This window comes from Oncorhynchus mykiss, unplaced genomic scaffold, assembly GCF_013265735.2.
Source record: "Oncorhynchus mykiss isolate Arlee unplaced genomic scaffold, USDA_OmykA_1.1 un_scaffold_191, whole genome shotgun sequence".
In the NCBI taxonomy this organism is placed as follows: Eukaryota; Metazoa; Chordata; class Actinopteri; order Salmoniformes; family Salmonidae; genus Oncorhynchus; species Oncorhynchus mykiss.
The window spans coordinates 166,731-184,202 of record NW_023493677.1 but is presented as its reverse complement, the minus strand read 5'-3'; the positions used below and the strand labels follow the sequence as shown (position 1 = coordinate 184,202).

The window sequence follows — 17,472 nt, the reverse complement described above, 5'->3', positions numbered from 1 at the left end:
CCAACACTACTGTACCTACTCCAACACTACTGTACCTACTCCACAGTGAGTAGCTACTCCAACACTCCTGTACCTACTCCAACACTACTGTACCTACTCCAACACTACTGTACCTACTCCAACACTACTGTACCTACTACAATACTCCTGTACCTACTACAACACTCCTGTACCTACTACAACACTACTGTACCTACTCCAACACTACTGTACCTACTCCAACACTACTGTGCCTACTCCAACACTACTGTATCTACTACAACACTACTGTACCTACTCCAAAACTACTGTACTTACTCCAACACTACTGTCCCTACTACACAGTGAGTAGCTACTACAACACTACTGTACATACTACAATACTCCTGTACCTACTCCAACACTACTGTACCTACTACAACACTACTGTACCTACTACACAGTGAGTAGCTACTACAACACTACTGTACCTACTCCAAAACTACTGTACCTACTCCAACACTACTGTACCTACTACACAGTGAGTAGCTACTACAACACTACTGTACCTACTACAACACTACTGTACCTACTACAATACTCCTGTACCTACTCCAACACTACTGTACCTACTCCAACACTACTGTACCTACTCCAACACTACTGTACCTACTACAACACTACTGTACCTACTACAACACTACTGTACCTACTACAATACTCCTGTACCTACTACAACTCTACTGTACCTACTACAACACTACTGTACCTACTACAACACTACTGTACCTACTACAACACTACTGTACCTACTACAACTCTACTGTACCTACTACAACACTACTGTACCTACTACAACACTACTGTACCTACTACAACACTACTGTACCTACTACAACACTACTGTACCTACTACACAGTGCGTAGCTACTACAACTCTACTGTACCTACTACAACACTACTGTACCTACTACAACACTACTGTACCTACTACAACGCCACTGTACCTACTACAACACTACTGTACCTACTACAACTCTACTGTACCTACTACACAGTGAGTAGCTACTTCAACACTACTGTACCTACTACAATACTCCTGTACCTACTCCAACACTACTGTACCTACTACAATACTCCTGTACCTACTCCAACACTCCTGTACCTACTCCAACACTACTGTACCTACTACAACACTACTGTACCTACTACAACACTACTGTACCTACTACAACACTACTGTACCTACTACAACACTACTGTACCTACTACAACACTACTGTACCTACTACACAGTGAGTAGCTACTACAACTCTACTGTACCTACTACAATACTCTTGTACCTACTCCAACACTACTGTACCTACTACAACTCTACTGTACCTACTACAACACTACTGTACCTACTACACATTGAGTAGCTACTACAACACTACTGTACCTACTACAACACTACTGTACCTACTACACAGTGAGTAGCTACTACAACACTAATGTACCTACTACAATACTCCTGTACCTACTCCAACACTACTGTACCCTACTACAATACTCCTGTACCTACTCCAACACTACTGTACCTACTCCAACACTACTGTACCTACTCCAACACTACTGTACCTACTACAACACTACTGTACCTACTACACAGTGAGTAGCTACTCCAACACTACTGTGCCTACTACAACACTACTGTGCCTACTCCAACACTACTGTGCCTACTCCAACACTACTGTACCTACTACAACACTACTGTACCTACTACAACACTACTGTACCTACTACAACACTACTGTACCTACTACACAGTGAGTAGCTACTCCAACACTACTGTACCTACTCCAACACTACTGTACCTACTACACAGTGAGTAGCTACTCCAACACTACTGTACCTACTACAACACTACTGTACCTACTACACAGTGAGTAGCTACTCCAACACTACTGTACCTACTCCAACACTACTGTACCTACTCCACAGTGAGTAGCTACTCCAACACTCCTGTACCTACTCCAACACTACTGTACCTACTCCAACACTACTGTACCTACTCCAACACTACTGTACCTACTACAATACTCCTGTACCTACTACAACACTACTGTACCTACTCCAACACTACTGTACCTACTCCAACACTACTGTGCCTACTCCAACACTACTGTATCTACTACAACACTACTGTACCTACTCCAAAACTACTGTACTTACTCCAACACTACTGTCCCTACTACACAGTGAGTACCTACTACAACACTACTGTACATACTACAATACTCCTGTACCTACTCCAACACTACTGTACCTACTACAACACTACTGTACCTACTACACAGTGAGTAGCTACTACAACACTACTGTACCTACTCCAAAACTACTGTACCTACTCCAACACTACTGTACCTACTACACAGTGAGTAGCTACTACAACACTACTGTACCTACTACAACACTACTGTACCTACTACAATACTCCTGTACCTACTCCAACACTACTGTACCTACTCCAACACTACTGTACCTACTCCAACACTACTGTACCTACTACAACACTACTGTACCTACTACAACACTACTGTACCTACTACAATACTCCTGTACCTACTACAACACTACTGTACCTACTACAACACTACTGTACCTACTACAACTCTACTGTACCTACTACAACACTACTGTACCTACTACAACACTACTGTACCTACTACAACTCTACTGTACCTACTACAACACTACTGTACCTACTACAACACTACTGTACCTACTACAACACTACTGTACCTACTACACAGTGCGTAGCTACTACAACTCTACTGTACCTACTACAACACTACTGTACCTACTACAACACTACTGTACCTACTACAACACCACTGTACCTACTACAACACTACTGTACCTACTACAACTCTACTGTACCTACTACACAGTGAGTAGCTACTTCAACACTACTGTACCTACTCCAACACTACTGTACCTACTACAATACTCCTGTACCTACTCCAACACTCCTGTACCTACTCCAACACTACTGTACCTACTACAACACTACTGTACCTACTACAACACTACTGTACCTACTACAACACTACTGTACCTACTACACAGTGAGTAGCTACTACAACTCTACTGTACCTACTACAATACTCTTGTACCTACTCCAACACTACTGTACCTACTACAACTCTACTGTACCTACTACAACACTACTGTACCTACTACACAGTGAGTAGCTACTACAACACTACTGTACCTACTACAACACTACTGTACCTACTACACAGTGAGTAGCTACTACAACACTAATGTACCTACTACAATACTCCTGTACCTACTACAACACTACTGTACCTACTACACAGTGAGTAGCTACTACAACACTACTGTACCTACTACAACACTACTGTACCTACTACACAGTGAGTAGCTACTACAACACTAATGTACCTACTACAATACTCCTGTACCTACTCCAACACTACTGTACCTACTCCAACACTACTGTACCTACTACAACACTACTGTACCTACTACACAGTGAGTAGCTACTCCAACACTACTGTGCCTACTACAACACTACTGTGCCTACTACAACACTACTGTGCCTACTCCAACACTACTGTACCTACTACAACACTACTGTACCTACTACAACACTACTGTACCTACTACAACACTACTGTACCTACTACACAGTGAGTAGCTACTCCAACACTACTGTACCTACTCCAACACTACTGTACCTACTACACAGTGAGTAGCTACTCCAACACTACTGTACCTACTACAACACTACTGTACCTACTACACAGTGAGTAGCTACTCCAACACTACTGTACCTACTCCAACACTACTGTACCTACTCCACAGTGAGTAGCTACTCCAACACTCCTGTACCTACTCCAACACTACTGTACCTACTCCAACACTACTGTATCTACTCCAACACTACTGTACCTACTACAATACTCCTGTACCTACTACAACACTCCTGTACCTACTACAACACTACTGTACCTACTCCAACACTACTGTGCCTACTCCAACACTACTGTATCTACTACAACACTACTGTACCTACTCCAAAACTACTGTACTTACTCCAACACTACTGTCCCTACTACACAGTGAGTAGCTACTACAACACTACTGTACATACTACAATACTCCTGTACCTACTCCAACACTACTGTACCTACTACAACACTACTGTACCTACTACACAGTGAGTAGCTACTACAACACTACTGTACCTACTCCAAAACTACTGTACCTACTCCAACACTACTGTACCTACTACACAGTGAGTAGCTACTACAACACTACTGTACCTACTACAACACTACTGTACCTACTACAATACTCCTGTACCTACTCCAACACTACTGTACCTACTCCAACACTACTGTACCGACTCCAACACTACTGTACCTACTACAACACTACTGTACCTACTACAACACTACTGTACCTACTACAATACTCCTGTACCTACTACAACACTACTGTACCTACTACAACACTACTGTACCTACTACAACTCTACTGTACCTACTACAACACTACTGTACCTACTACAACACTACTGTACCTACTACAACACTACTGTACCTACTACAACTCTACTGTACCTACTACAACACTACTGTACCTACTACAACACTACTGTACCTACTACAACACTACTGTACCTACTACAACACTACTGTACCTACTACAACACTACTGTACCTACTACAACACTACTGTACCTACTACAACACCACTGTACCTACTACAACACTACTCTACCTACTACAACTCTACTGTACCTACTACACAGTGAGTAGCTACTTCAACACTACTGTACCTACTACAATACTCCTGTACCTACTCCAACACTACTGTACCTACTACAATACTCCTGTACCTACTCCAACACTCCTGTACCTACTCCAACACTACTGTACCTACTACAACACTACTGTACCTACTACAACACTACTGTACCTACTACAACACTACTGTACCTACTACACAGTGAGTAGCTACTACAACTCTACTGTACCTACTACAATACTCTTGTACCTACTCCAACACTACTGTACCTACTACAACTCTACTGTACCTACTACAACACTACTGTACCTACTACACAGTGAGTAGCTACTACAACACTACTGTACCTACTACAACACTACTGTACCTACTACACAGTGAGTAGCTACTACAACACTAATGTACCTACTACAATACTCCTGTACCTACTCCAACACTACTGTACCCTACTACAATACTCCTGTACCTACTCCAACACTACTGTACCTACTCCAACACTACTGTACCTACTCCAACACTACTGTACCTACTACAACACTACTGTACCTACTACACAGTGAGTAGCTACTCCAACACTACTGTGCCTACTACAACACTACTGTGCCTACTACAACACTACTGTGCCTACTCCAACACTACTGTACCTACTACAACACTACTGTACCTACTACAACACTACTGTACCTACTACAACACTACTGTACCTACTACACAGTGAGTAGCTACTCCAACACTACTGTACCTACTCCAACACTACTGTACCTACTACACAGTGAGTAGCTACTCCAACACTACTGTACCTACTCCAACACTACTGTACCTACTCCACAGTGAGTAGCTACTCCAACACTCCTGTACCTACTCCAACACTACTGTACCTACTCCAACACTACTGTACCTACTACACAGTGAGTAGCTACTACAACACTACTGTACCTACTACACCACTACTGTACCTACTACAACACTACTGTACCTACTACAACACTACGGTCCCTACTACAACACTACTGTACCTACTACACCACTACGGTCCCTACTACAACACTACTGTACCTACTACACCACTACTGTACCTACTACAACACTACTGTACCTACTACAACACTACGGTCCCTACTACACCACTACTGTACCTACTCCAACACTACTGTACCTACTACAACACTACTGTACCTACTACAACACTACGGTCCCTACTACAACACTACTGTACCTACTACACCACTACGGTCCCTACTACAACACTACTGTACCTACTCCAACACTACTGTACCTACTACAACACTACGGTCCCTACTACAACACTACTGTACCTACTACAACACTACGGTCCCTACTACAACACTACTGTACCTACTACAACACTACTGTACCTACTACAACACTACTGTACCTACTACAACACTACTGTACCTACTACAACACTACTGTACCTACTACAACACTACTGTACCTACTCCAACACTACTGTACCTACTACAACACTACTGTACCTACTACAACACTACTGTACCTACTACAACACTACTGTACCTACTACAACACTACTGTACCTACTACAACACTACTGTACCTACTCCAACACTACTGTACCTACTACAACACTACTGTACCTACTACAACACTACTGTACCTACTACAACACTACTGTACCTACTACACCACTACGGTCCCTACTACAACACTACTCTCTCTACCACACAAGACCCTGAGGGAATAATTAGTGACTAGTTTAGAGTGGGCTCGAGGTGAGGTGGTGTATATTAATGTGTGTGTGTGTGTGTGTGTGTGTAGACTGTGCTGGCTGATTCTCTAGGGGTTAAGGGTGAGGTGAGGAAGGAGAGGAGGCTGTTCCTGGTTGGTCAGACGAGGGTTCACTTGGACTCAGTGGAGGGCCTGGGACACTACATGGAGCTAGAGGTAGGTTCACCTGGCTGGGACACTAGACACTACATAGATCTAGAGGTAGGTTCACCTGGCTGGGACACTACATAGATCTAGAGGTAGGTTCCCCTGACTGGGACACTAGACACTACATAGATCTAGAGGTAGGTTCACCTGGCTGGGACACTACATAGATCTAGAGGTAGGTTCACCTGGATGGGACACTAGAAACTACATAGATCTAGAGGTAGGTTCACCTGGCTGGGACACTACATAGATCTAGAGGTAGGTTCACCTGGCTAGGACACTAGACACTACATAGATCTAGAGGTAGGTTCACCTGGCTGGGACACTAGACACTACATAGATCTAGAGGTAGGTTCACCTGGCTGGGACACTAGACACTACATCGATCTAGAGTAGGTTCACCTGGCTGGGACACTAGACACTACATCGATCTAGAGTAGGTTCACCTGGCTGGGACACTACATAGATCTAGAGGTATGTTCACCTGACTAGAAACTACATAGACCTAGAGGTAGGTTCACCTGGCTGGGACACTACATAGATCTAGAGGTAGGTTCACCTGGCTGGGACACTAGACACTACATAGATCTAGAGGTAGGTTCACCTGGCTGGGACACTACATAGATCTAGAGGTATGTTCACCTGACTAGAAACTACATAGACCTAGAGGTAGGTTCACCTGGCTGGGACACTACATAGATCTAGAGGTAGGTTCACCTGGCTGGGACACTAGACACTACATAGATCTAGAGGTAGGTTCACCTGGCTGGGACACTACATAGATCTAGAGGTAGGTTCACCTGCCTGGGACACTAGACACTACATAGATCTAGAGGTAGGTTCACCTGGCTGGGACACTATATAGTTCTAGAGGTAGGTTCACCTCGCTGGGACACTAGACACTACATAGATCTAGAGGTAGGTTCACCTGGCTGGGACACTACATAGATCTAGAGGTAGGTTCACCTGACTGGGACACTAGACACTACATAGATCTAGAGGTAGGTTCACCTGGCTGGGACACTACATAGATCTAGAGGTATGTTAACCTGACTGGGACACTAGACACTACATAGATCTAGAGGTAGGTTCACCTGGCTGGGACACTACATAGATCTAGAGGTAGGTTCACCTGCCTGGGACACTAGACACTACATAGATCTAGAGGTAGGTTCACCTGGCTGGGACACTAGACACTACATAGATGTAGAGGTAGGTTCACCTGGCTGGGACACTACATAGATGTAGAGGTAGGTTCACCTGGCTGGGACACTACATAGATCTAGAGGTAGGTTCACCTGGCTGGGACACTACATAGATCTAGAGGTAGGTTCACCTGGCTGGGACACTACATAGACCTAGAGGTAGGTTCACCTGGCTGGGACACTACATAGATCTAGAGGTAGGTTCACCTGACTGGGACACTAGACACTACATAGATCTAGAGGTAGATTCACCTGGCTGGGACACTACATAGATCTAGAGGTAGGTTCCCCTGGCTGGGACACTATATAGTTCTAGAGGTAGATTCACCTCGCTGGGACACTAGACACTACATAGATCTAGAGGTAGGTTCACCTGGCTGGGACACTACATAGATCTAGAGGTAGGTTCACCTGACTGGGACACTAGACACTACATAGATCTAGAGGTAGGTTCACCTGGCTGGGACACTACATAGATCTAGAGGTAGGTTCATCTGGCTGGGACACTAGACACTACATAGATCTAGAGGTAGGTTCACCTGGCTGGGACACTACATAGATCTAGAGGTATGTTAACCTGACTGGGACACTAGAAACTACATAGATCTAGAGGTAGGTTCACCTGGCTGGGACACTACATAGATCTAGAGGTATGTTAACCTGACTGGGACACTAGACACTACATAGATCTAGAGGTATGTTCACCTGATTGGGACACTACATAGATCTAGAGGTAGGTTCACCTGACTGGGACACTAGACACTACATAGATCAAGAGGTAGGTTCACCTGGATGGGACACTAGACACTACATAGATCTAGAGGTAGGTTCACCTGGCTGGGACACTAGACACTACATAGATCTAGAGGTAGGTTCACCTGGATGGGACACTAGAAACTACATAGATCTAGAGGTAGGTTCACCTGGCTGGGACACTACATAGATCTAGAGGTAGGTTCACCTGGCTGGGACACTAGACACTACATAGATCTAGAGGTATGTTCACCTGACTGGGACACTACATAGATCTAAAGGTAGGTTCACCTGGCTGGGACACTAGACACTACATAGATCTTGAGGTAGGTTCACCTGGCTGGGACACTAGACACTACATAGATCTAGAGGTAGGTTCACCTGGCTGGGACACTACATAGATCTAGAGGTAGGTTCACCTGGCTGGGACACTACATCGATCTAGAGGTAGGTTCACCTGGCTGGGACACTACATCGATCTAGAGGTAGGTTCCCCTGGCTGGGACACTATATAGTTCTAGAGGTAGATTCACCTCGCTGGGACACTAGACACTACATAGATCTAGAGGTAGGTTCACCTGGCTGGGACACTACATAGATCTAGAGGTAGGTTCACCTGACTGGGACACTAGACACTACATAGATCTAGAGGTAGGTTCACCTGGCTGGGACACTAGACACTACATAGATCTAGAGGTAGGTTCACCTGGCTGGGACACTACATAGATCTAGAGGTAGGTTCATCTGGCTGGGACACTACATAGATCTAGAGGTAGGTTCACCTGGCTGGGACACTACATAGATCTAGAGCAGGGGTGTCAAAGTCAAATGGACGGAGGGCCAAATAAAAAAATCAGCTACAAGACGAGGGCCGGACTGTTCGAATGTTCATTGAAAAATTTTTAAATGACGCATATAGTCTAGTGAACCTAATTGAACCTACTGAAAACCTAACAAATATATTACAATATGATCAGATAAATAAAGCAATATTTTCTTATGGCTCTGTCAGTAATCTTTAATTTTCAACAGACACAAAAGACAAATTTCCTTTATATAAATATCCCCATAACATGAACATTAAATGAAAGAAACCGGTATTCAAGGCACCATCAGTAGACTATATTTTCTATTTTAGCAAAAGTGGGCTAAATTTACTTCAAAGAAAAAACAATAATAGCAATTTTCTATCATCCACTCAACTGAAATATTTTTAAAATATAATTGGATTGAAATACAAAAAAATAAAGTGCAAAAATCTATTAATCAAAAACAACACTTTGTTTAAGGAGAAGTAACATGCAGTGAAAACAAATATTAAATTTTAACTTTTAAACTTGAACTGAGTAAAAACTCTAAATATGTGATTGCACAGTAATGTTCACTTGTTTGAGGTTGAGGGTGATACTTGGTGGTGTCCCATCTTTTCCACAAGTTCATCAATGTTCGGGGTAAGGCTCTGAGCTGAAGAAATCCTCAGAATTGAGTGGAGGTGTTCAGCAGTAAGTCGACTTCTGTGTGATGTTTTGTTCAGGTTCATCAAAGAAAACAGTTGTTCACACAGGTATGTGCTGCCAAACATAGACAACGTTTGAGCAGCCTGGATGCGCAGCTGGGGCATTGTGCCGGGGAGGAAACGGGCGAACTCCGCAGCACCCACTGCCGCATATTTTGCCCTCAGTGCATCATTGCATTGGAGGTCAATCAACTCCATTTGGAGGTTTGGTGGTGAGCTTTCCACGTCAACAGCAAATGGGTTACCGAGCAGTTCCAACCTGCTTTTTTGTGCTTCAAAGTCAGCAAATCGGCGTCGAAAGTCAGCGGCAAGCATACCTATTTTATCAGCCAACTGTGTGCTCGGGAACGCACTGGTAGAGAGCTTCTCTTTCATGGTCTGGCAGCTGGGAAAGTGGCTCAAATTTTCTTTCCGCATCTGCGTCTCCCACAGAGTCAGTTTGGTTTTAAATGCCTTCACTGTACTGTACATATCAGAGATGACACGATCCCGACCCTGCAGCTGCAAGTTTATTGCATTCAGATGACTCGTAATGTCACACAGAAAAGCCATTTCACACAGAAACATTTCGTCTCGGAGTTGTGTTGTGTCTTTCCCTTTGCTGTCCAAGAACAGACAAATCTCCTCACGAAGCTCGAAACATCTTTGAAGCACCTTTCCCTGGCTTAGCCATCGCACCTCTGTGTGATAAGGCAAATCACCATGCTCCGTTTCTAACTCCGTCAGAAATGCCTTGAACTGGCGGTGATTCAAACCTTTGGCTCTGATAAAGTTAACTGTGCGCGTGATGATGCTCATTACATGCTCCATTTTCAAGGCTTTACCGCACAACGCTTCCTGGTGTATGATACAATGATAAGCTGTCAGCTCACCTGTCGCGTTTTCCTCTTGCATCTTTTCCCGTATCTTCGCCACCAGTCCGCTCCTGTGTCCACACATCGCAGGTGCTCCGTCGGTTGTCAAACCCACGAGTTTTTCCCAAGGCAGCTCCATCTCATTTACACATCTTGACACCTCTTCATACAAATCATGCCCCGTAGTTGTGCCATGCATAGGACGTAAAGCCAAAAACTCCTCTGTCACGCTTAGGTTGGAGTCCACTCCGCGGATGAAAATTGACAACTGGGCAATGTCAGAAATGTCGGTGCTCTCATCCACAGCCAAGGAATATGCAATAAAATCTTTTCCCTTTTTCACAAGCTGCTCTTTTAGATTGATGGACAACTGGTCTACTCTCTCGGCAATGGTGTTTCTGCTCAGACTCACATTTAAAAAGAGTTGCCTTTTTTCTGGGCAAACTTCGTCACAAACTTTAATCATGCAGTTTTTGATGAAATCCCCCTCCGTAAATGGCCGGGCTGACTTAGCGATCTCTTCTGCCAAAATAAAACTGGCCTTGACAGCAGCCTGGCCTTTGAGGCCTCGTTTTAATTCCTCTGCCTTTTGTAGCCTTTGTTCCATGTCCATATTCTTGTTTTTGTCCGCGTGTTTCATTTCATAATGTCGTCTCAGATTATACTCTTTCAGTACCGCCACACTTTCTCCACACAGAAGACACACAGGTTTTCCAGCTACCTTCGTGAACATATACTCCGACTCCCACCTTGTTTGAAACCCCCGGTTCTCAGTATCCACCTTCCGTTTTGCCATTTTTGATGGGTATCTGAAAGTTAATTTTACTGTGATGCTGACGACTGCTGTGCCAATAAATATTGAAATGAAGCAGCCTACTGCTCGGTGCGTCACCTTTGCATTGTGGGAAATGTAGTATTGGTGCGTGTAAAAGATCTGCGGGCTGCCGGCTTGCTGCGGGCCGGTTCTAATAATAAATCAAGATCATCCCAGGGGCCGTAAAAAACCTTCTTGCGGGCCGGATGTGGCCCGCGGGCCTTGACTCTGACATATGTGATCTAGAGGTATGTTCACCTGACTGGGACACTAGAAACTACATAGATCTAGAGGTAGGTTCACCTGGCTGGGACACTACATAGATCTAGAGGTATGTTAACCTGACTGGGACACTAGACACTACATAGATCTAGAGGTATGTTCACCTGATTGGGACACTACATAGATCTAGAGGTAGGTTCACCTGACTGGGACACTAGACACTACATAGATCAAGAGGTAGGTTCACCTGGATGGGACACTAGACACTACATAGATCTAGAGGTAGGTTCACCTGGCTGGGACACTAGACACTACATAGATCTAGAGGTAGGTTCACCTGGCTGGGACACTACATAGATCTAGAGGTAGGTTCACCTGGCTGGGACACTAGACACTACATAGATCTAGAGGTATGTTCACCTGACTGGGACACTACATAGATCTAAAGGTAGGTTCACCTGGCTGGGACACTAGACACTACATAGATCTTGAGGTAGGTTCACCTGGCTGGGACACTAGACACTACATCGATCTAGAGGTAGGTTCCCCTGGCTGGGACACTATATAGTTCTAGAGGTAGATTCACCTCGCTGGGACACTAGACACTACATAGATCTAGAGGTATGTTCACCTGACTGGGACACTACATAGATCTAGAGGTAGGTTCACCTGACTGGGACACTAGACACTACATAGATCTAGAGGTATGTTCACCTTACTGGGACACTACATAGATCTAGAGGTATGTTCATCTGGTTGGGACACTACATAGATCTAGAGGTAGGTTCACCTGGCTGGGACACTACATAGATCTAGAGGTATGTTCACCTGACTGGGACACTACATAGATCTAGAGGTAGGTTCACCTGACTGGGACACTAGACACTACATAGATCTAGAGGTAGGTTCACCTGGCTGGGACACTAGACACTACATAGATCTAGAGGTAGGTTCACCTGACTGGGACACTACATAGATCTAGAGGTAGGTTCACCTGACTGGGACACTAGACACTACATAGATCTAGAGGTAGGTTCACCTGGCTGGGACACTAGACACTACATAGATCTAGAGGTATGTTCATCTGGTTGGGACACTACATAGATCTAGAGGTAGGTTCACCTGGCTGGGACACTACATAGATCTAGAGGTATGTTCACCTGACTGGGACACTAGACACTACATAGATCTAGAGGTATGTTCACCTGACTGGGACACTACATAGATCTAGAGGTAGGTTCACCTGACTGGGACACTAGACACTACATAGATCTTGAGGTAGGTTCACCTGGCTGGGACACTAGACACTACATAGATCTAGAGGTAGGTTCACCTGGCTGGGACACTACATCGATCTAGAGGTAGGTTCACCTGGCTGGGACACTACATAGATCTAGAGGTAGGTTCACCTGACTGGGACACTAGACACTACATAGATCTAGAGGTAGGTTCACCTGGATGGGACACTAGAAACTACATAGATCTAGAGGTAGGTACACCTGGCTGGGACACTACATAGATCTAGAGGTAGGTTCACCTGGCTAGGACACTAGACACTACATAGATCTAGAGGTAGGTTCACCTGGCTAGGACACTAGACACTACATAGATCTAGAGGTAGGTTCACCTGGATGGGACACTAGACACTACATACATAGATCTAGAGGTAGGTTCACCTGGCTGGGACACTAGACACTACATAGATCTAGAGGTAGGTTCACCTGGCTGGGACACTACATAGATCTAGAGGTAGGTTCACCTGGCTGGGACACTACATAGATCTAGAGGTAGGTTCACCTGGCTAGGACACTAGACACTACATAGATCAAGAGGTAGGTTCACCTGGCTGGGACACTAGACACTACATACATAGATCTAGAGGTAGGTTCACCTGGCTGGGACACTAGACACTACATAGATCTAGAGGTAGGTTCACCTGGATGGGACACTAGAAACTACATAGATCTAGAGGTAGGTTCACCTGGCTGGGACACTACATAGATCTAGAGGTATGTTCACCTGACTGGGACACTACAAAGGTAGGTTCACCTGGCTAGGACACTAGACACTACATAGATCTAGAGGTATGTTCACCTGACTGGGACACTACAAAGGTAGGTTCACCTGGCTGGGACACTAGACACTACATAGATCTTGAGGTTGCGGTGTGTCTGTGATCTTGTTTAAAAAGCTGTTTTTATGAAACTGTGTGTGTGTGTAGGTGGTGTTGAGGGAGGACCAGAGGCCTGAGGAGGGGGAGGCGATTGCTCGCAGCCTGATGAAGGAGCTCGGTGTCGGGAATGACAGCCTGGTGACTGGGGCCTACGTGGACCTCTTGCTGGAAGGCCAAGGATAGCAACACACAGTATATGAACCCTCCCTTGCAGGACTAAAACATTCCCATCATGTGAAAGCAACTGGAAAACGCTTTTGGTAATAAAAAATAAAATAGCAAATGTTTGTGTGATGTTTAATATGGTCTAAGGACCTGGGCCTGAGTTTCTGCTAAGATAATATAGGGAGCTGGGTATACTAAGATAACGTAGGGAGGTGGGTTTACTAAGAGAACGTAGGGAGCTGGGTTTCTACTAAGATAACGTAGGTAGCTGGGTTTCTACTAAGATAACGTAGGGAGCTGGGTTTACTAAGATAATGTAGGGAGCTGGGTTTACTAAGATAATGTAGGGAGCTGGGTTTCTGCTAAGATAACATAGGGAGCTGGGTTTACTTAGATAACGTAGGGAGCTGGGTTTCTACTAAGATAACGTAGGGTGCTGGGTTTCTACCAAGATAACGTAGGGAGCTGGGTTACTACTAAGATAACATAGGGAGCTGGGATTACTAAGATAACGTAGGGAGCTGGGTTTACTTAGATAACGTAGGGAGCTGGGTTTCTGCTAGGATAACGTAGGGAGCTGGGTTTACTAAAATAACGTAGGGAGCTGGGTTTCTTCTAGGATAACGTAGGGAGCTGGGTTTACTAAGATAACTTAGGGAGCTGTGATTACTTAGATAACGTAGGGAGCTGGGTTTCTGCTAGGATAAAGTAGGGAGCTGGGTTTACTAAGATAACGTAGGGAGCTGGGATTACTAAGATGACGTAGGGAGCATGGTTTACGAAGATAACGTATGGAGCTGGGTTTAGTAAGATAACATAGGGAGCCGGGTTTACTAAGATAACGTAGGGAGCTGTGTTTCTGCTAAGATAACGTAGGGAGCTGGGTTTCTACTAAGATAACGTAGGGAGCTGGGTTTCTACTAAGATAACGTAGGGAGCTGGGTTTACTAAGATAACGTAGGGAGCTGGGTTTCTACTAAGATAACGTAGGGAGCTGGGTTTACTAAGATGACGTAGGGAGCTGGGTTTACGAAGATAACGTAGGGAGCTGGGTTTAGTAAGATAACGTAGGGAGCTGGGTTTACTAAGATAACGTAGGGAGCTGGGTTTCAACTATGATAACGTAGGGAGCTGGGTTTCTACTAAGATAACGTAGGGAGCTGGGTTTCTACTAAGATAACGTAGGGAGCTGGGTGTACTAAGATAACGTAGGGAGCTGGGGTTTTTTAAGATAACGTAGGGAGCTGGGTTTATTAAGAATACATAGGGAGTTTGGTTTCTACTAAGATAACGTAGGGAGCTGGGTTTCTACTAAGATAACGTAGGGAAATCGGTTTACTAAGATAACGTAGGGAGCTGGGTTTCTACTAATATAACGTAGGAAGCTGGGATCTGCTAAGATAACGTAGGGAGCTGGGTTTACTAAGATAACTTAGGGAGCTGAGTTTCTACTAAGATAACTTAGGGAGCTGGGTTTACTAAGATAACTTAGGGAGCTGAGTTTCTACTAAGATAACTTAGGGAGCTGGGTTAACTAAGATAACGTAGGGAGCCGGGTTTACTAAGATAACGTAGGGAGCTTTGTTTACCAAGATAACGTAGGGAGCTGGGTTTACTTAGATAATGTAGGGAGCTGGGTTTACTAAGATAACATAGGGAGCTGGGCTTCTGCTAGGATAACGTAGGGAGCTGGGTTTCTACTAAAATAACGTAGGGAGCTGTGTTTCTACTAAGATAACATATGGAGCTGTGTTTCTGCTAAGATAACGTAGGGAGCTGAGTTTCTACTAAGATAATATAAGGAGCTGGGTTTCTACTAAGATAAGGTAGGGAGCTGGGTTTCTTAGATAATGTAGGGAGCTGGGTTTCTGCTAAGATAACGTAGGGAGCTGGGTTTCAACTAAGATAACGTAGGGAGCTGGGTTTCTACTAAGATAACGTAGGGAGCTTAGTTTACTAAGATAACGTAGGGAGCTGGGTTTACTAAGATAACGTAGGGAGCTGGGTTTCTACTAAGATAATGTAGGAGCTGGGTTTCTACTAAAATAACGTAGGGAGCTGGGTTTCTACTAAGATAACGTAGGGAGCTTAGTTTACTAAGATAACGTAGGGAGCTGGGTTTACTAAGATAACGTAGGTAGCTGGGTTTCTACTAAGATAATGTAGGGAGCTGGGTTTCTGCTAAGATAACATAGGGAGCTGGGTTTCTACTAAGATAACATAGGGAGCTGGATTTCTGCTCGATAACATAGGGAGCTGGGTTTCTGCTCGACAACATAGGGAGCTGGATTTCTGCTCGATAACATCGGGAGCTGGGTTTCTGCTCGACAACGTAGGGAGCTGGGTTTCTACTAAGATAACGTAGGGAGCTGGGTTTCTACTAAGATAACGTAGGGAGCTTAGTTTACTAAGATAACGTAGGGAGCTGGGTTTCTACTAAGATAATGTAGGGAGCTGGGTTTCTACTAAAATAACGTAGGGAGCTGGGTTTCTACTAAGATAACATATGGAGCTGTGTTTCTGCTAAGATAACGTAGGGAGCTGAGTTTCTACTAAGATAATGTAGGGAGCTGGGTTTCTACTAAGATAACGTAGGGAGCTGGGTTTACTAAGATAACGTAGGGAGCTGGGTTTACTAACATGACGTAGGGAGCTGGGTTTACTAAGATAACGTAGGGAGCTGGGTTTAGTAAGATAACATAGGGAGCTGGGTTTACTAAGATAACGTAGGAAGCTGGGTTTACCAAGATAATGTAGGGAGCTGGGTTTACTAAGATAACTTAGGGAGCTGGGTTTACTAAGATAACATAGGGAGCTGGGTTTCTACTATAATAACGTAGGGAGCTGGGTTTACTAAGATAACTTAGGGAGCTGGGTTTCTACTAAGATAACTTAGGGAGCTGGGTTTCTACTAAGATAACTTAGGGAGCTGGGTTTCTACTCAGATAACGTAGGGATCTGGGTTTCTTAGATAATGTAGGAAGCTGGGTTTCTGCTAAGATAACGTAGGGAGCTTTGTTTCTACTAAAATAACGTAGGGAGCTGGGTTTCTACTAAGATAACGTAGGGAGCTGGGT

General features: G+C 44.4%; 1 protein-coding gene across 10 annotated transcripts in view; it reads left to right on the top strand.

Annotated features, from left to right (window-relative positions):
* LOC118947720 overlaps positions 1 to 14,513 on the top strand; it is a 38,926-nt gene extending 24,413 nt beyond the window's left edge. For 8 of the 10 annotated variants that reach the window (XM_036972755.1, XM_036972758.1, XM_036972754.1 and 5 more), the window contains 2 exons: positions 6,577 to 6,702; positions 14,279 to 14,513. In XM_036972755.1, coding sequence (XP_036828650.1) covers positions 6,577 to 6,702; positions 14,279 to 14,413 — 261 coding nt within the window. In that variant the 3' untranslated portion in view covers positions 14,414 to 14,513. The remainder of the gene's footprint in view (positions 1 to 6,576; positions 6,703 to 14,278) is intronic. The other 2 variants (XM_036972760.1, XM_036972761.1) reach the window with 1 other exon arrangement.
* The last annotated feature ends 2,959 nt before the right edge of the window (positions 14,514 to 17,472 follow it).